The sequence below is a fragment of the Saccopteryx bilineata genome, chromosome 5 (genome assembly GCF_036850765.1).
Source record: "Saccopteryx bilineata isolate mSacBil1 chromosome 5, mSacBil1_pri_phased_curated, whole genome shotgun sequence".
NCBI lineage: Eukaryota > Metazoa > Chordata > Mammalia > Chiroptera > Emballonuridae > Saccopteryx > Saccopteryx bilineata.
In genome coordinates, this window is record NC_089494.1 from 95,302,178 (window position 1) to 95,321,837 (window position 19,660).

Here is a 19,660-nt window from a genome sequence, read left to right on the forward strand (position 1 = left end):
CTTGGGTTGTTTCCAGATCTTCACTATTGTGAATAATGCTGCCACAAACATGGGGGTGCATTTCTCCTTTTGGAGCAGTTCTATGGTGTTCTTGGGGTATATTCCTAAAAGTGGGATAACTGGGTCAAAAGGCAGTTCGATTTTCAACCTTTTTTTTTTTTCCATTTTTCTGAAGCTGGAAACAGGGAGAGACAGAAAGACAGACTCCCGCATGCGCCCGACCGGGATCCACCCGTCATGCCCACCAGGGGCGACGCTCTGCCCACCAGGGGGCGATGCTCTGCCCATCCTGGGCGTCGCCATGTTGCGACCAGAGCTACTCTAGCGCCTGAGGCAGAGGCCACAGAGCCATCCCCAGCACCCGGGCCATCTTTGCTCCAATGGAGCCCCGGCTGTGGGAGGGGAAGAGAGAGACAGAGAGGAAAGCGCGGCGGAGGGGTGGAGAAGCAAATGGGCACTTATCCTGTGTGCCCTGGCCGGGAATCAAACCCGGGTCCTCCGCATGCTAGGCCGACGCTCTACCGCTGAGCCAACCGGCCAGGGCCCGATTTTCAACTTTTTGAGGAATCTCCATACTGTTTTCCACAGAGGCTGCACCAGTCTACATTCCCACCAGCAATGCAGGAGGGTTCCCTTTTCTCCACATCCTCGCCAGCACTTATTCTGTGTTGTTTTGTTGATGAGCGCCATTCTGACTGGTGTGAGGTGATATCTCATTGTGGTTTTAATTTGCATTTCTCTAATGACTAGTGATGTTGAGCATTTTTTCATATGCCTATTGGCCATCTGTATGTCCTCTTCGGAGAAGTGTCTATTCATTTCTTTTTCCCATTTTTTGATTGGATTATTTGTCTTCCTAGTGTTGAGATTTACAAGTTCTTTATAAATTTTGGTTACTAACCCCTTATTGGATGTATTGTCAAATATGTTCTCCCATTGTGTAGTTTGTCTTTTTATTCTGTACTTACAGCTAAAGACTAGCTGTGCAAAAGCTTTTTAGTTTGATAGAGTCCCATTTGTTTATCCTGTCTTTTATTTCACTTCCCCGTGGAGATAAATCGGCAAATATATCGCTGTGAGAGAGGTCGGCGGAGAGCCTACTGCCTATGTTTTCTTCTAAGATGCTTATGGTTTCACGACTTACATTTAAGTCTTTTACCCATTTTGAGTTTATTTTTGTGAATGGTGTAAGTTGGTGGTCTAGTTTCATTTCTTTGCAGGTAGCTGTCCAATTTTCCCAACACCATTTGTTAAAGAGGCTGTCTTTACTCCATTGTATGCTCTTACCTCCTTTGTCAAATATCAGTTGTCCATAAAGGTGTGGGTGTATTTCTGGGTTCTCAGTTCTGTTCCATTGATCTATATGCCAGCTCTTATGCCAGTACCAGGCTGTTTTGAGTACAATGACCTTGTAGTATTAACTTGATATCAGGAAGTGTGATACCTCCCACTTTATTCTTCTTTTTTAAGATCGCTGAGGCTATTCATGTTCTTTTTTGGTTCCATATAAATTTTTGGAATATATGATCTATATCTTTGAAGTATGTCATAGGTATTTTAATTGGTATTGCATTGAATTTATAAATTGCTTTGGGTAATATAGACATTTTAATGATGTTTATTCTTCCTATCCATGAGCACGGTATATGCTTCCACTTGTTTGTATCTTCCTTGATTTCTTTTATCAATGTTTTATAATTTTCCGAGTACAAGTCTTTAGTCTCCTTAGTTAAATTTATTCCTAGATACTTTATTTTTTTGGTTGTAATAGTGAAGGGGATTGTTTCCTTAATTTCTCTTTCTGACTGTTCATTGTTGGCATATAAAAATGCCTCTGATTTCTGAGTATTAATTTTATATCCTGCCACCTTGCTGAATTCATTTATCAGGTCCAGTAGTTTTTTGACTGAGACTTTAGAGTTTTCTATATACAATATTATATCATCTACAAATAATGATAGTTTTACTTCTTCTTTTCCAACTTGAATGCCTTTTATTTCTTCTTGTCTGATTGCTATGGCTAGGATTTCCAGGACTATGTTGAATAAGAGTGGTGAAAGGGGGCACCCCTGCCTTGTTCCTGATCTTAAGGGCATTGCTTTTAATTTTTGCCCATTGTGGATGATGTTGGCTGTGGGTTTGTCATAGATGGCTTTTATTATGTTGAGGTATGTTCCCTGTATTCCCACTTTGCTGAGAGTTTTGATCATGAATGAGTGCTGGATTTTATTAAATGCTTTTTCTGCATCTATTGAAATTATCATATGGTTTCTCTCCTTCTTTTTGTTTATGTGATGAATCACATTGATTAATTTGCGAATATTATACCAGCCTTGCCTCCCCAGACTAAATCCCACTTGATCATGGTGTATGATTTTTTTCATATATTGCTGGATCCGGTTTGCTAATGTTTTGTTGAGGATTTGCATCTATATTCATCAGGGATATTGGTCTATAATTTTCTTTCTTTGTGTTGTCTTTGCCTGGTTTTGGAATCAGAATTATGCTTGCCTCATAAAAGGAGCTTGGAAGTCTTCCTTCCTCTTGATTTTTTTGAAATAGCTTGAGGAGGATAGTAGTTAGTTCTTCTTTGAATATTTGGTAGAATTCACTTGTGAAGCCATCAGGCCCAGGACTTTTCTTTGTTGGGAGTTTTTTGATAACTGTTTCAATCTCATTTGGTGTAATCAGTCTGTTTAGGTTTACTGATTCTTCCATATTAATTTTTGGAATATTGTATGTTTCAAGGATTTGTCCATTTCATCTAGGTCGTCTAGCTTTTTGGCATACAGTTCTTCATAGTATTTTCTTACAATATTTTGTATTTCTGTTGTGTCAGTTGTTATTTCTCCACTCTGATTTCTAATTGTATTTATTTGAGTCCTCTCTCTTTTTTTCTTGATGAGTCTAGTTAACGGTTCATTGGTATTGTTTCTTTAGCCTCTATGTCATTTATTTCTGCTCTGATCTTTATTATTTCCTTCCTTCTACTACATTTGGGCTTTACTTGCTGTTCTTTTTCTAATTTTTTTTAGATGCATGGTTAAACTGTTTATTTGAGCTTTTTCTAGTTTCTTAAAGTGGGCCTGTAATGCTATGAACTTCCCTCTCAATACTGCTTTTGCTGTGTCCCATAGATTTTGAGTTGTTGTATGCTCATTGTCATTTGTTTATAGGAATTTTTTTATTTTTTTCTTTGATCTCATTCTTAATCCATTTGTTATTTAACAACCTGCTATTTAGTTTCCATGTTTTTGAGAGTTTTTGAGCTTTTCTGTTGCGGTTGATTTCTAGTTTCATGCCATTGTGATCAGAGAAAGTGCTTGATATAATTTCAGTCTTCTTAAATTTGTTGAGACCACTTTTGTGCCCTAACATGTTGTCTATCCTAGAGAATGTACCATGAGCACTTGAAAAGAATGTATATTCTGCTGCTTTAGGGTGAAAGGTTCTGAAAATATCTATTAAATCGAGTTAATCTAGTATGTCCTTTAAGTCTTCTGTTTCTTTGTTAATTTTCTTTCTTGAGGATCTATCTAGTGATGTTAGTGGGGTATTAAAATCCCTTACTATTATAGTATTGCCGTTGATCTCGCCCTTTAAATCCATCAAAGTCTGCTTTATATATTTATGTGCTCCTGTATTAAGTGCATAGATATTTATAACTGTTATATCTTCCTGTTGGATTGTTCCCTTTATCATTATGTAGTGGTCTTCTTTATCTCTTACTATAGTCTTTGTTTTCAAGTCTATTTTGTCTGATATAAGTATTGCTACCCCAGCTTTTTTTTCATTTTCATTTGCGTTAAATATTTTTTTCCATCCTTTTACCTTCAGTCTATGTGTATCTTTTGTTTTAAGGTGTGTCTCTTGTAGACAGCATATGTATGGATCCTGTTTTCTTATCCATGCAGCTCTGCTATGTCTTTTGATCGGATCATTTAATCCATTTACCTTTAAGGTTATTATTGATATGTAATTGTTTATTGCCATTTTATTCTTTAAAAGTGTATTCCTTTTTTACTATATTCTTTTTCCCCTTTGATCTGTTTACAACAGGCCCCTTAGCATTTCTTGCAGCCTTGGTTTGGTTGTAGTGAATTCCTTGAGTTTTTTTTGTCTGGAAAGCTTTTTATTTCTCCTTCAATTTTAAATGATAGCCTTGCTGGATAAAGTAGTCTGGGTTGTAGGTCCTTGTTCTGCATTACTTTGAATATTTCTTGCCATTCCCTTCTGGCCTCAAGTGTTTCTGTTGAGAAGTCGGAAGTCATCCTTATGGGGGCTCCTTTGTAGGTGATAGTCTTTTTTTCTCTATCAGCTTTTAATATCTTCTCTTTATTACTTACCTTTGGTATTTTAATTATGATGTGTCTTGGTGTAGATTTTTTTGGGTTTCTCTTTAATGGAGTTCTCTGTACTTCTTGAACTTGTGAGATGTTTTCCTCCCTTAACTGAGGGAAGTTTTCAGCTATGATATGTTTGAACAAGGTCTCTAGCTCTTGCTCTTTCTCTTCTTCTTCAGGAATCCCTATAATGTGAATGTTATTTCTCTTCATGTTGTCACAGAGCTCTCTTAGAGTTTCCTCAGACTTTTTGAGTCTCTTTTCTTTTTTCTACTCTGCTTTCATGCCTTTATTTATCTTGTCCTCTAACTTGCTGATTCGATTTCAGCTTTATCCATCCTGCTTTTAATTCTTTCCATTGTGTTCTTCATTTCTGATATTGTATTTGTCATTTCTGACTGATTCTTTTTTATTATTTCAATGTCCTTTTTTTATATTTGCTATCTCTTTATTTAGGTGTACATAATGACCATCTATTGTTCTAATATCTTTGAGCATCCTAACAATTGTTAAACTCTGCATCTGGTAATTTGGTTATATCTGATTCAGTCAGATCCTTTTCTGTGGATTTCTCTTGATTCATTTGGGTTGCATTTCTCTGCTTTTTCATTTTGTCTGTGTAAAAGAAGGTTTTGGCCACTGGAGACCACTGGGTGTGGCCTTTATTCCCTAGGTGTTATCTGTCTGCAGGCTCACCACCTCATCTGCTGTTGCTGCCTAGGGCATTCGGGCATGGGCATTGCCGGTGCCTGCCCACTGGGGCTGTTGCTGTGGTTTCTGCCTCTCCTTCACGGGAGTGGTTGTGATCACATACTCGGGTGTACAAGCCTCGTTGGCCTTGGCCTTCGCCCTGCCCATGCGGGTGGCATTATGCTTGGCCTTGAAGGCAGGGGTGAGCGCCTTTGCTCAGCTGTGGGTCTCCGCCTGATTCCAGGCTTTCGCTCCGCCCTTGCAGGAGGAGCTTGCTCATGGGACAGCTGCAAGCCTTGGCTCCACAGGCCAGGCGGGACTGCATGTCCACACTCAGTAGCAGGACTCTGCCTGTTTTGGGTTTTTGGCTCCCAAGTCAGGCCACAAGCCTGGGTTCCACAGGCAGGGCAAGGCTGTGCTCCTATGCCCTTGCTCAAGGGCGGGTCTCCACCCCTTCCGGGGTTCCCACCCTTCTCCCGCAAGCTGGATTAGAGGTGGCCCGCAGCTGGGCTTGATCACTTTTGCACGTCCACTCCTCCTCAGCCGGGAAATACTAAGCTCACATGTGAGCTCAGTGGTGGCCAGCCGGCCTCTGCCCTTGCTGATAGAACCACGCTTCTGCGTCCCGCTGCTGCCCACCCTCGGGTGAGCCCTCAGCCATGTGGGTGGTGCGCTGCAGCTCAGACCTTGAGACGCACTACTGAAGCCCCGAAAGCTCCCTCCTTCTAAGCGACTCTGCTTTCAGTGCCGCGGGAGAACTTGTTTGGCTGGTGTCCTGCTTCCCTTTGCTGGTGTTGCTTTTTCCAGGGGAAATATTCACTTCAGATTTTGGGACTCATCCCAGAGGTTAGGGTGGCTGTCTCTCAAAGTGTTTCTCCCTGTGCCTCCTAGATTACAGTGTCTTCCTGTTACTCCTCTCCTCTCCTCTCTCCCTGACCCCCAGAGCCCCGGGTGAGTGGTTGTGAGAGAGGTTTTCTGCGCGGTCCCTTTAAGAAGAATCCTGGGGGGTTGCCCTGACCGGTTGGCTCAGTGCTAGAGCATCGGCCTGGCGTGCGAAAGTCCCGGGTTCGATTCCCGGCCAGGGCACACAGGAGAAGCGCCCATCTCCTTCTCCACCTCTCCCCCTCTCCTTCCTCTCTCTGTCTCTTCCCCTCCTGCAGCCAAGGCTCCATTGGAGCAAAGATGGCCTGGGCGCTGGGGATGGCTCCATGGCCTCTGCCTCAGGCGTTAGACTGGCTCTGGTCTCGACAGAACGACGCCTCAGATGGGCAGAGCATTTCCCCCTGGTGAGCGAGCCAGGTGGATCCCGGTCGGGTGCATGCGGGAGTCTGTCTGACTGCCTCCCCATTTCAGCTTCAGAAAAATACAAAACAAAACAAAAAAAAGAGAGAGAAGAAGAATCCTGGGTCTGAGAAATCAGTCTCTTTCTCACAAACAGTATCCTGACTTGTTTCCAGCGAAATACTGTCCTTACGCCTCTTCTGGGCTCCTGGGCTGCAGGCTAGGGCTTTGTTCCTGGGGCTCAGGACCCTCCCCTCTCTGCTAAACTGACTTCGTGACACGCCAGTCTCTCTCGGCTGCTGTTCGCTCCGGGGAGCTGGGCAGTCCCTTCCGCGTTTCCGCTTTTTCTACCAGTCTCGGTGTGGCTTCTGCACTGTTCCTTGGTTGAGGAGTCCTCTTAGTTTAGTCTAAAGTTGGTTTTTCCAGATGATGGTTCTTAAAATTAGTTTGTAACCCACTTTGGTTTTGGGAGACAAGATGGCCTACTCATTGCCATCTTGTCTCTCTCCCGAGGAGGTTTTGTTTTCAAACCCTAACCTTCAGACCCTGTCCCTTGTCCCTGAGCTACTTAAATAGTACTGATGCTTCCAGACTCAAGATGTTAGACCCCAGGCTTCCCCTGCTACCCTCAGTAAACATGAGGTTTCCTGGTTTTCCGCTGCGCTTAGTTTTTCTCCTCTTTCTCTGAAACGATAGTGTTTAGTGTCTCTCCGTTGTCCCTCAGACTGGCGTGCTTTGTCGCTCCTGTATGGGACAGAGCTGATACTTATTTTTTTATTGTCATATAATGTTTCCTGTATTTTTGGCATATTTTACCAATTATATTGTCAGCTTTTTTGCAAAAGGGATGATATTTTGTACTTCTTATACTGTCAAGAGATTTGACAGTATTTTGATTTGTTCCCTTACTGATAGAAGGACTAAAACAGATTTATGTATAAATGTTCTGAGTGGTTCATATTACCTTATGTTTTATAAGAAGACTTAATAATGAGTTCTGGTTTCAAAAATACATTAAAAATTTCAATTTGTTTATAGTTTTTTTTCAGTACTTAGGCCCATTTTTCTTTCTGTTTAATTCTTTTGTTGTTACAAACATAATTATTGAATGTCTTTTAAGGATTCGGCATTAAACCAGTAATCAAGAATTAAAAGATTTGAGAGTTTGTCAGTATAATTTGAGATGCTGAAGTTTAAGCGATACCTTTAGCAAAAAGGCTCCAACAGGTATTATGCAATTTCTCCTTGAGCATCCAAGAGGCAGGTCAGACTGCTAATGACTGCAGAGTGGGCAGATGCTAAGAAGCCAATAGAGATGTTGCTCAGTGGCAGGTTCTACCTCCAGACCTTGATTCCACGTCTTTTGCATAAGTGTTTTTTACACAGGACTTGCCTGGCCATCATGATCAGCACTGCAAAGGAACATTACATGGTGGAAAAAAGCAAAAATGCTTGACTAATTGATGCACACCGTGGTACAGCTTTTGGGAACCCATCACCGGAACGTAGAAAATTAAATGACTATATTTCCTCTTCATTTAGATACGACTTTCATCTTGTATTTTTAATTGTATTAGCAAATGGAAACATTTTGTTATGCAGTGTTCTTGAAGGTTTTTGAAAATCCATAGCATTTAAACATGCAGTAAAAATGTCCTAATTAAGATGAAGTAGCTGACAACTAAAGCGTATTTGTGTTGAGATGAAATTTGTATATCAATGATTAATGAATATTAGCACTCAGTTATATTCTACACAGGTTTTACAAATTAAAAAAATATTTAAGCCAAAGACTTTTGAAATGTTTAGGAGTAATTTTCTTGTATGCCTGTATGTGTTACTGAACTGCGGTAATATTGAAACACTATCAACACACTTTGGAAGTGATGACGTGAAGGAAAAGCTAGTACTCCTCTTTTGCAGGTTTCCTGTCTCATTCATCAGCAAACCTGACAGTGCTATCAGCAGACCTAGTCAAGCCGCTTCTCATGACCTCCTGCACCACTATCTCATTTCTCTTCCTCCTCTCGTCCTTCCTTCGTGCAAAAGGATTTCTTATAGTCTGTTTCTCATTGATAGTGAAAGTAAAATTTTCTGATATTAGAAAGTAATAAGAAAAATCTCACGAAATACATAGACAAATGTAATAGAAATACAAGGGGTTATACAATGAAAAATTTAAAGCTTTATATGTATATATATGAATATAAAAATTTTGTTCTTGGAAATATGTACTTCATATTAAATTTATTAAAAGTTATATGTTTTAAGAATAATTTATAAAATAGTAGACCATGTTAAGTATTAAAAACAAAAAAACTATATAATAATGTATATATATGAAAGTAAAAAGAGTAAAGGGTAAATACACTCAAGATACATATTTTTGTATTTTCCCTTCTTAAAATCCTTGTTTCTTCTCATTGTTACCATAAAATCCAAAATTATTATTTGAATTTTTTTCCATTGATTGAGAAAGAGAGAGAGAGAAGCATCTACTCGTTCTACTTAGTTGTTCCATTTAGTTGGTGTACTCATTGATTGCTTCTCATATATGCCCTGACTGAGATCAATCCTGTGACCAGTGCACCAGAACAATTCTTTATTCACTGAGCCACCCGGCCAGGGCCCAAAATTATTTTCATGTCTTACAAAGGTCCATTAATTTTCTCAGCCTCTTCTCTGGCCATTTTCTCATTGAACACTTGCCACAGCCTTCATGGTCTTTATTTAGTTCCTCAACCTGTCAATCTCCTTCTTGCCTTAGCTACTTTGTTTTCTATTTTATGTCCATCACTTGGTCTAGTACCTTGCAAATAATGATGCCCAACACCTATTGGCTAAATAATCATTGAAATGAAAATAGTGGCTGTTTTTGAGGTGGTTGTGGGTGATGTTCCCTTTATATATATATTTTTTCATACTTAAACATTTCTGTAATGAATGTGTGTTTTCTAATTACCAGAAGAAAAAAGAAAGTAGTGTCACTCCAGAATTGGAGAGCCTGGTAGGTGAATACAGCTAGTCAGGAGGAACTTAGAAATTAGATTCCTGGAATCAGGTCAAGGATCTGTAAGGAAGGAAATGCATTCAGGTAAATGGATGGAGTGCTGGGATAAGTGAAACTGGTTCATCCAGAGCTATGCTTCCCTACACAGCAGCTGTGTGGCTGTTTAATTTACTCTCAAATTAATTGAATTGAACTGAATTTAAGATTTAGTTCTTCAGTTGCACTAGCTACATTTCAAGTGTTCCAAAGCCATATGTAGCTAGTCGTTACTGTGTTAGACAGTACAGATACAGAATTTTGGAACAGGACTTTAAGATAGGCATCAAAAGAACAAAGACTTTGGTGATGAGGCCAAGCAACATGAACCTAGATAAGGAGTTTAGGTATTGAACAAAGCGACAGCGTTGTCAACAGGAAAAATGGAATTTACTCTTTTGTCCAAGGCTTACTGAAGTCCTACAAGGAATTCTTTAATATGAGTACAACCCAAACTGGTATCTGTGTTAAATTGTGTACTATATCCTGAACTGTGATAAGTGGTTGGGAGTGAGTGGGCAGGGGGGGCTATTAAAAAGATTTCATGGGGCAAGAGTGCGATAGATAACTTAGTCCATGAAGGAGAATTACTAGATTTTAAGTAGTGGCCTCAGAATACTGAATGCCAGTCCTTTGTTTTCATTCCACTGCCTCTCCATACCCTTTAGGATACAATCATATGCATCTTGATAGTAGTGGCCTCACCCCCCACAGTGCCTTAAGTGTATTTCAGCATCTCTTTTTACATAATTAAGGGAATAGGGTAATAGGCAAGCAACCAATTTATTCAAACTGGGCAAGAAAATAAAATCTCTAATGTTGACTTTTACTGTGTTAAATAATTTTATATTTCTTAAGCAAATATGACTCAGATTGTAGATATAATGTGCATTGGAAACAATTGAAACCTGTATGTGGATACAGTCCCAAATACATAGAAAGGTGTTAATGTGCTTGCAGCCACAGAGATGTTTTGGTTAGAGGATTATAATAGCAGTTTACTTATACTTTTGGTGAGATGGTAAGTTAATGATGTAGCCATTAATTTGAATTTAGCAGACACTTTAAATATAGGTTTCTTTTACAGAGACAAAAGTTGCAATTTAAAGCTCTTTGGTGGTCTAAAAACAGCTTAATTTTGTAGTAGCGTGGTAATAAGTACTAATCCAGCTTATACAGTGATTGTAGTATGTTCATGTTTGTGAAAGATTGCCCAACTGCTTTCTCTGGGTTTTATGTTAATTTAAAAATATTAAACATAAAACCTTATAACATCTTCATGCTGAGATAAACTGTTCAATTTAACTTGTGCTCAAGCAGCAGCTGTCAGGAATTATCTTGTTCCTAGTGATTTTTGCTATCACCTTGTGCCCTTTGCTGCCAGACACACAGTGTGGGATGATAAAACTCACCTTGTTAGGATTTATTGCTTAAATAACACCTGAGGCAAGAAAAACATTGGGAGCCTAGGGATTAGCTGCTGATTGAGTGATGTCATTCATTGTATTATAATAAAGATGTGTTTTTTTTATTGATAGAAGGAAGCAAAGTAAAAATTGCCCATAAATCATATCTGTGTTCCTTCTCTGTGCACATTCATTACTTATTTTGGGAAGTCATTGAGCTAAATGTTTGGGGAGTTGGTCATTGTCCAACTTAACTACCATTTTACAAGGGAAAAGCAAAGAGAACTGTTTTACTAATGATAGCAATAACTTCCACAATTTAGGAGTTATGAGGACTATTTCAAGATTAGTAATAAAAATATAATGAATTTCCTGTTAATGATTGAACAAACTAAAGGAAGTGTTAGTGTGGGCGGTCCCAAATAGTTAATATTATGAAAATCACTGCTATTTCACTTCTGGATATATGTAGTGTTTCATTTGGGAGTTTTACTTGGAAGGCTCAACTTTGAATTTGGGTTCCTTGATTCGGATTAGCTGGTAGGTGGGATGAGTAAGGAGGTGTGTGCTAGGAGTAGAGTGAAGGGACTGTCTTGGTTAAACATTTCCTACAGATGGTCTGCCCTGAGGATAATTCTCATGTAGGAAATTAACAATTGCATTATGACTAGAAGTACAGATATGATGGGTTTATTGTTTATGGCATGTAGCATAGTTTTCCCTTCTACTTATGGCCATTTTGTGCATATTCCTCCCAAATTGTAGTTTTATAATGTATAACAACAAAAATTTACAAGACTAGATCAATGAATTACAATATACCATCCACTTAATTGTTACCATTTGTACATTTTTTATTTTTCTATGTAAATGTATGCATATGAATATTTATTATTAGTAGCCTTTTGACTGAACAATTTAAGAATTAGTTACAGACATCACGAAACTTCACACATTAGTAATTCAACATGTATCTCCTAAAAATATATTCTATCTCCTAAAATATATATTCTCCTGTGTAAACCCAATAAAGTTATTAAGCAAGAAATGTAAGATTGATGAAAGTTTACAATCTTATACTCAGCCTATATTCCCAGTTTCCCTGTTGGTCATATATTGTCTTTTAGAGCTGTTTTTTCCCTACCTAGTTTCCAGAGTGGCATTTTGTTTTGTGGACTTTTTTTTTCCTTTAAACTAGATTTTTTTTTCCTTTTATAACATTGACCTCTTGGAAATCCAGCCCAGTTATTTGGCAAGATATTTGTCTGATTGTTTTCTCATGACCAAATTCATTCAGATCAGGCATTTATGGCGGGAATAATACATTGGTCACTTGTATGTTTCTCAGTGTGTCACATTGGAAAATACATAATATCACTTTGTCCCATTATTGCTTATATTTAGTTTGATCAATCACTTGGGTAAGTTTATGTCTACCAAATTTTTACATTATAAAGATATCATTTTTTATTTGAAATTAAACAAGGGGACTACATTTAATTAATTTCTCTGCCTTCTCTGTGAAAAGCATTGAGCTTGCTTAGGTCTGAATGATTAAGAATGAGTCACTGCTTGCAATAGTGTGCATGTTGGGGGTGGGGAGTCAGGCTAGAGGGAGAGAAGGGAAAATTACCCAATAAGTGGACCCACAGTGACCATCCAGTTTCTTTTAAGGAAAATGCTGATTGACTGAGGTGAATGTTTTGTTGTGCTCTCTACCAAGGAGAAGAATTATAGATAAGAAAATATCTTCATATTTCAGAATTGTTTTTTTTTTGTTGTTGTTTTGTTTTGTATTTTTCTGAAGCTGGAAACCGGGAAAGACAGTCAGACAGACTCCCGCATGCGCCTGACTGGGATCCATGTGGCACGCCCACCAAGGGGTGACGCTCTGCCCACCAGGGGACAGGGGACGATGCTCTGTGCCCCGGGGCGTCGCTCTGTTGCGACCAGAGCCACTCCAGCGCCTGGGGCAGTGGCCAAGGAGCCATCCCCAGAACACGGGCCATTTTTGCTCCAATGGAGCCTCGGCTGCGGGAGGGGAAGAGAGACAGAGAGGAAGGAGAGGGGTAGGGGTGGAGAAGCAGATGGGCGCTTCTCCTGTGTGCTCTGGCCGGGAATCGAACCCGGGACCCCCCCCCGCACGCCAGGCTGACGCTCTACCACTGAGCCAACCGGCCAGGGCTATTTCAGAGTTTTTAATCTCTGTTCTTGAAAGGCTTATACTTGGTGGTGGTGGGAATATTATTGCTTACAATAGGCCATTTTCTGACCATAGTTTTCCTATTTGCTTTACTTACATACAAATAGACAATTTAAACAATAACGCATCTTCTTAGTAAGATTTTAATTTTTTTCCTTTAAAGCAACAAACCATGGCATTAATATAGCAATGTGGGTTTAAAAGAGGGATCACTGCTTTTTGATCTTACGTGCCTTTTTTAGTGTATGAAGAAGACACTTGAATTCCTATTTATGATATATGCACTTATTATGTAATCCTTCTTCTTAGTGGAAGGCTAGTGCTGCAGACACCTGAAGTTAGTCATTTGCCTTGTCAGCAAGGGAGAATTTAGAGTAGTTGTAATCATGGTAATAACAAGGATGATATTTTGTATTTATTAAGTACAGAAAACTATACTTGCAGTGTGAGTCGTCCATGACCAATTCATGTCTGTGGCGTAATGGAAAGCACCTCAGGCTGAGAAGACCAGGAATTCCCGCTTTGACACTTTCTGCCACTGCGATGTTAGAAATAACTCTTAACTTTCTTGAACCTCATTTTTTAGAATGGGAATTAAAGCTGAATGGGTCAAATGATGCTGTATTATATTATAAAGGTGGCATTCCATCAAAATGGTGCCATCTAAATGTACTCAGCTGTGCAGGCACTGTAATTTGTCCCCCTTTGTGTCACGTGGTAGGCGCCTTATTAGTGAAACATTTCCAGGTTGTCCCAGACAGTCATTAATCCTTTCTGTTTGTCCCGTAATACTTCGCTTATGCCACTATTACGGGCAGCGTTCATCCTCGTGGGTGGTCTTCTTCATCTTTTCTCTTCCTCCTAGCTAGACCCTGGCACATAGTAGGTATATAGTAAATGTTTGTGGAATAAATCAGTTATTAGGCACTTTCATTTATAAACATGGCTAGGTAAGCTTTCAGTTTTCTCCCCCTCCCCAAAGAAAAGGAGTCAGCATTGTTTCACTTTTTAAATATTTACATTTTATATAAAGAGTTTTACAGATTATATATCTGGTGCCATTTGCTGGCCAGGAGAAGAAAAAAAAATTAGAAAAAATCCCAGAAATATTGCAGAATAGTTAAAAAAGGCAGGGGAAGGCATGGTAAGAAAACATGCCAAATGAAAAAGGCCATACCAGATAAATCTATTGCATAAATCAAAAGGGTTTATGTCATAACATGAGCATGTGCCATTCCTGCTTGTATATTGAATTCCAGTAGTTGGTTGCATAAAGAAGTAAAGTGTAATAAAACTGGCAAGCAAAGTATTCCCCAGTCAGCCTTATCTTTGTCCCATTTGTCCTTCAGATAGAGCTTTTCTTGCCTTTTTCAATAAAATCCATCCAGCCTTTTTTTTGTTTTGTTTTGTTTTGCATCTCTCAGTAACTGAGCTGAGAAGACCAATGAGATTCAGAGCTTTTATAGTTCTTAGCAGCTGTGTTCTGGGAGATCAAAACTTAGAATGCTGCTACATGGTATTAATTCTTAACTACTGATGTGTCCCTATAGGGAACATACTTTTCTGGGAGTAGGATGAGGGGAGAGGAAAGCAGGGCAGAGGATGACCCCCTTCGAGCATGCTCGGGACAGTAAACCCTGATTTCCTTGTTTCCCAGAATCCTCTTTGCAAGCTCCGTGCTTAACCTGACTGAACTGGCTGCCCTTCGGCCTGACCTCGGGAAGTTGAAAAAGATTCTCTACTTCCACGAGAACCAATTGGTATATCCTGTCAAGAAATGTCAGGAGAGGGATTTTCAATATGGATACAACCAAATTCTCTCATGGTAGGTATCGACTGTATCATTATATGCAAGTCCTTTGCTACCTTTTTCTTTGTAGATGGTTGGTTAGCGTTTAAATCTGGAGACCTATTGTACACTTATTTTAAAAGACTTTATGGTAGGTGCAAATGTTTAAACACTTTCCATGGTAGTAATTACTTGTGCCTTTGCAGTATATGTATAAGATCACAGCTAATCCTTTTATAAAATACATATACATAACAATCTAATTATATGTTGAATTAATTATCTCTTTTCTGCAACATTCAAAATAGAATCCAAGGGTTCACAGGGACCTTCTTCACCCCTCGATTCTACCGTCTATTGTCTGTTGTTTAACGGTCCCTTTTAGAAAAGGGCAGTCAGTCTGCTCTTATGTGCCAACCACCTTCAGTGAATCCAGCTAAAATCAAAATAGAAATTTTCAAAGAATAATAAAAAAAAAAAGGCATAATGAAGCAAGAGGTTTGGGTTCTTATTTTTATTATTTATTTATTGTTTGTAAGAGGAAAACTATGGAGAATGAATCTTTAGGTAGTTGGTATTTTTTTTCCCCTCATTGAGTCTTCTGAAACTGCACAGCCTTAAAATACCATGACATTTCAAAGGTGATGGTCTTTTTTTATTGTTAACTTCAACAAAGTGTATCTCCTGAAGCTTAGTTAATGAAAAAACTTAATAACAGCTCTGAAACAGCTTTGCTGTTGGAGCCTATTCACAAAACCACGGCCATCAAATGGAGTAAGTTTGGTCGTGATTGGGTACTTCTTACCTTTTTCATAGTTATTAGCAGTTACGATTGGTTATGTGTTTAAAGAGACTGCCGACTCTTGCTGGTGTATTCTGTTGTTTAGTTGACATAGGAAAGCAGCTATATGGTAGTGCTGCTGTGTTTTGAGCATTTTGTACATGTTTTCCTGCAATCATTTTTACAGGCTGCTCCCATTGTGAAGTAGCGGTACTATCAGAACAGAGTGGAACTGCTTCGCATCAAATGTCTCGTAAAAAAAACAACCATTTTAAAATTTCATAATAAAATGAAAATACTTTATTTTATATTGAAACAGAGAAGAGAAATACATTTTAAAAGCAAAAATAAGAATCATTTTGTGCTTTATCAATATGGAAAACATTTGTAATATTCTTTTGATTTCTTGAATTAGCATCATTCTTCTCCTCAGAACAGTGTGTGTTTATTACCCTTGAGAAATAACTGGGAGAAAAAAATTAAGCCTATTTTTCCCTTTATGGGTGGCTTTAAAGTTAATGGAAGTTACACTCACTCATATCAGGGAGGAAATGTGTGAAAACAGGGTATTTCTGTAAACTGTCTTGGATCTTTAATTTAGCATAGGCTGATTTTTAAGAATGTTAAGTCGTTGGGTTGCATGCAGTTATTTAAAAAAAATTTAGCTTACTGCCCCTCATCTCTCTCTTTCATAAAAGATTGTTTTTCCTCATAGGGGATGAGACTAAAAAACCTCATATGTGTTTTTTCAGCATTGCTCTTTCCAAGAGGGTAAGAGAAAGAAGTAGACTTGATCATTGGTTGGCTTGTTAATGAGAAAAGAATGGTTCACAGTTGTCCAGAGGAAAAATAAAAGTGTCAGAAGGCAGTCCTGTTGAGATTCTCTTTGAAAAGTATGACTCCTGCTTCCTCAAATGTTTCTTTAGTTTTCTTGCTGACTTGTGCTTTTGTTGGCACTGGCAGATTTCTTTCTTGACCGTGTGGCAGTTAAGGACTTCAGAGATGACTGACATAAGCACTCACCTTAAATAGAGGTTTCACTAACGCCCTGACTTATGAACACGTGTTGTAACTATATATTATGACCTGTGGGTCGCTATTACAATATGTGACATATGGTGAAAACAGACTAGCTGTAAACATCCTTCAGCTTTCGGTATATTATTATATTGGCTTTCTTATCGCTCGGTGTCGTGTCAGCAGTTCTGTGACATTCTTTTGTATTATCCATGTTGTAATCACCCCTACCCCCAAATTGGCACTAGGTCACAACTAAAAAAAAAAAAATACTTGTATGGAAAAGCAGTTTTGTGGAGGAGGGCATGGGGCGGCATGTCAGCATTCTTGTTGTTGGTTTTTCATTCCTCTGTGTACTAATAGGAACTTTAGCTGCCTCAGTAAATGTGAATTAAACTAAACTGAGGATTTGCTGTGGTATGTTCTATAAGCTCTGCTTATGCATTTGTGTGTTGCAGTCTATGGACTTACAAGTCTTCTTTCAGTTTTCTTGATTTATCAATTTTAATGTGAAATAAAACCTTATTTTCCATTGGATCTTGTATCTCTTCTTAGCAAATCTTTTATAGTCATTTTATTGAGATCCAGAGACATGGGGACACTGAATCATTGCTTAAAGCAGTGATTAGCAACCTGTTTGTCTCATGGCATTCGTAAACTAGTTACTAAAATTCTACAGCATACCAAAAAATTTATTTATTTTTGCTGATCTGACAAAAAGAAAAAGGTATACAGTGGTACCTTGAGATATGAGCAGACCAACATACGAATTTTTTAAGATATGAGTTGCAACTCGGTCCGTATTTTTGTTCGAGATCCGAGCGAAATTCCGAGATACCACTCGTAGTTTGGGAAGCTGCCACTAGTTGGCGCATTGGCGCATGGGTTCAGTATCGGCAGCACAACACCAGCATCTCGTTCTTTCTCACGTGTTTCCCGCAGAATCAAGTTGAATCTGGTTTGCTGTACTCATTCTTGCATCAATTTTGCATTTTTTTAATAACTTTTTTTGTGTGCTATCATGGGGCTGAAGAAAGTGAGTGTAAAGGACAGTGGTGAGAAGAAGAGAATGATGTCGATAGAAGTAAAGCAAGAAATAATAGAAAACCGTGAGCGTGGTGTATGAGTGATTGAACTGGCAAGGCTGTACGACCGCAATACATCTACAATTTGTACCATCCTTAAACAAAAGGATGCCATCAAAAGTGCAAATCCAGCAAAAGGAACTACAATTCTGTCCCAATTAAGGACAAATAATCATGAAGAAATGGAGAAGCTTCTGCTGGTGTGGGTGAAAGAGAAAGAGCTGGCAGGAAATTCAGTGACAGAGACTGTAATATGTGAAAACACATTATTTATGGTGAGTTGAAGAAGAAAGAACCATCAACCTCAAAAGAGGCAGCAGAAGATATGTTTAAGGCAAGTCACGGCTGGTTTGAAAATTTCCAGAAGAGATCTGGCATCCACTCGGTGGTGAGGCATGGTGAAGCTGCGAGTGCTGATGTTAAGGCAGCTGAGGAATACATCGCACGTTTTGCTGTGCTTATCACAAAGGAAGGCTACATTCCCCAACAAGTGTTCAACTGTGACGAAACAGGATTGTTTTGGAAAAAAGTGCCCCAGAGGACTTTCATCACCGCAGAGGAGAAGAAGCTGCCAGGCCATAAACCCATGAAGGACAGTCTGACTCTTGCATTGTGTGCAAATGCTAGTGGTGACTGTAAAGTAAAGCCACTGTGAGTGTATCATTCCGAAAATCCTTGAGCCTTTAAGACTCACAAGATTCTTAGAGAAAAACTGCAGGTTATATGGCATGCCAATGCTAGGGCATGGGTTACGCGGCAGTTTTTTACTGAATGGATAAATCTCGTCTTTGTTCCTGCAGTGAAGAAATATCTTCAAGAAAATAAACTCCCTATGAAAGCATTACTAATCCTTGAAAATGCTCCAGCCCACCCACCTGGTCTTGAAGATAACATTCTCGATGAGTTCAAATTCATGACAGTCCTCTACCTCCCACCCAACACGATTTCAATCTTGCAACCTATGGATCAGCAGGTCATTTCCAACTTTAAAAAGCTTTACACAAAGCACTTGTTCCACCGCTGCTTTGAGGTGACTGAGAATACAATTCTAACCCTTCGAGAGTTTTGGAAAGATCACTACAACATTGTGATATGTTTACACATTATTGGCTTGGCATGGCAAGAGGTTACAAGAAGAACCTTGAACTCGGCCTGGGAAAAGTTACGGCCTGATGTTGCAGACAAGGACTTCGAAGGATTCAAACCAGAGACCGAGACCGAGGTAGAAGTGTTGGAGAAGATTGTGTCCCTCGGAAAGTCCATGGGTCTGGAGGTAGATGACGGTGACATAAACAAGCTCGTTGAGGAACATGAGAAGGAACTCTCAACTGAGGAGTTGAAGGAGCTACAGATGGTGCAACATACAAAGCTTCTGCAAGAGATTAGTAGTGAGGAGAAGGTAGAGTCAGAGGAAGTGATTTCTACAAGTGAAATTAAAGACATGCTGGCAATGTGGGAGAAGCTTTCAAGTTTCATTGAAAAGAAACACCCAGGAAAAGTTTCAACTGGTCGTGCTTCAGCACTTTTTTTTTTTTTTTTGTATTTTTCTGAAGTTGGAAACGGGGAGAGACAGTCAGACAGACTCCCGCATGCGCCCGACCGGGATCCACCCATCACGCCCACCAGGGGGCAATGCTCTGCCCCTCCGGGGCGTCGCTCTGTTGCGACCAGAGCTACTCCAGTGCCTGGGGCAGAGGCCAAGGAGCCATCCCCAGCGCCCAGGCCATCTTTGCTCCAATGGAGCCTTGCTGCGGGAGAGGAAGAGAGAGACAGAGAGGCAGAGAGGAAGGAGAGGGGGAGGGGTGGAGAAGCAGATGGGCACTTCTCCTGTGTGCCCTGGCCGGGAATCGAACCGGGGACTTCTGCACGCCAGGCCGACACTCTACCACTGAGCCAACTGGCCAGGGCCACTTCAGCACTTTTTAATGACACTTGTTTGTCACAATTCTGTAACGTTTTAAAAGGCAGGCAAAAGCAAACCGCTTTAGATAAATTTTTGTTCAAAATTCCTGCAAATGA

General features: G+C 39.6%; 1 protein-coding gene across 16 annotated transcripts in view; it reads left to right on the forward strand.

The window, feature by feature from the left end:
• The window catches only part of GTDC1 (glycosyltransferase like domain containing 1), a 461,161-nt gene that overhangs the window by 211,130 nt on the left and 230,371 nt on the right, over positions 1–19,660 (forward strand). For all 16 annotated transcript variants that reach the window (XM_066279614.1, XM_066279615.1, XM_066279607.1 and 13 more), the window contains one exon: positions 14,627–14,794. In XM_066279614.1, coding sequence (XP_066135711.1) covers positions 14,627–14,794 — 168 coding nt within the window. The remainder of the gene's footprint in view (positions 1–14,626; positions 14,795–19,660) is intronic.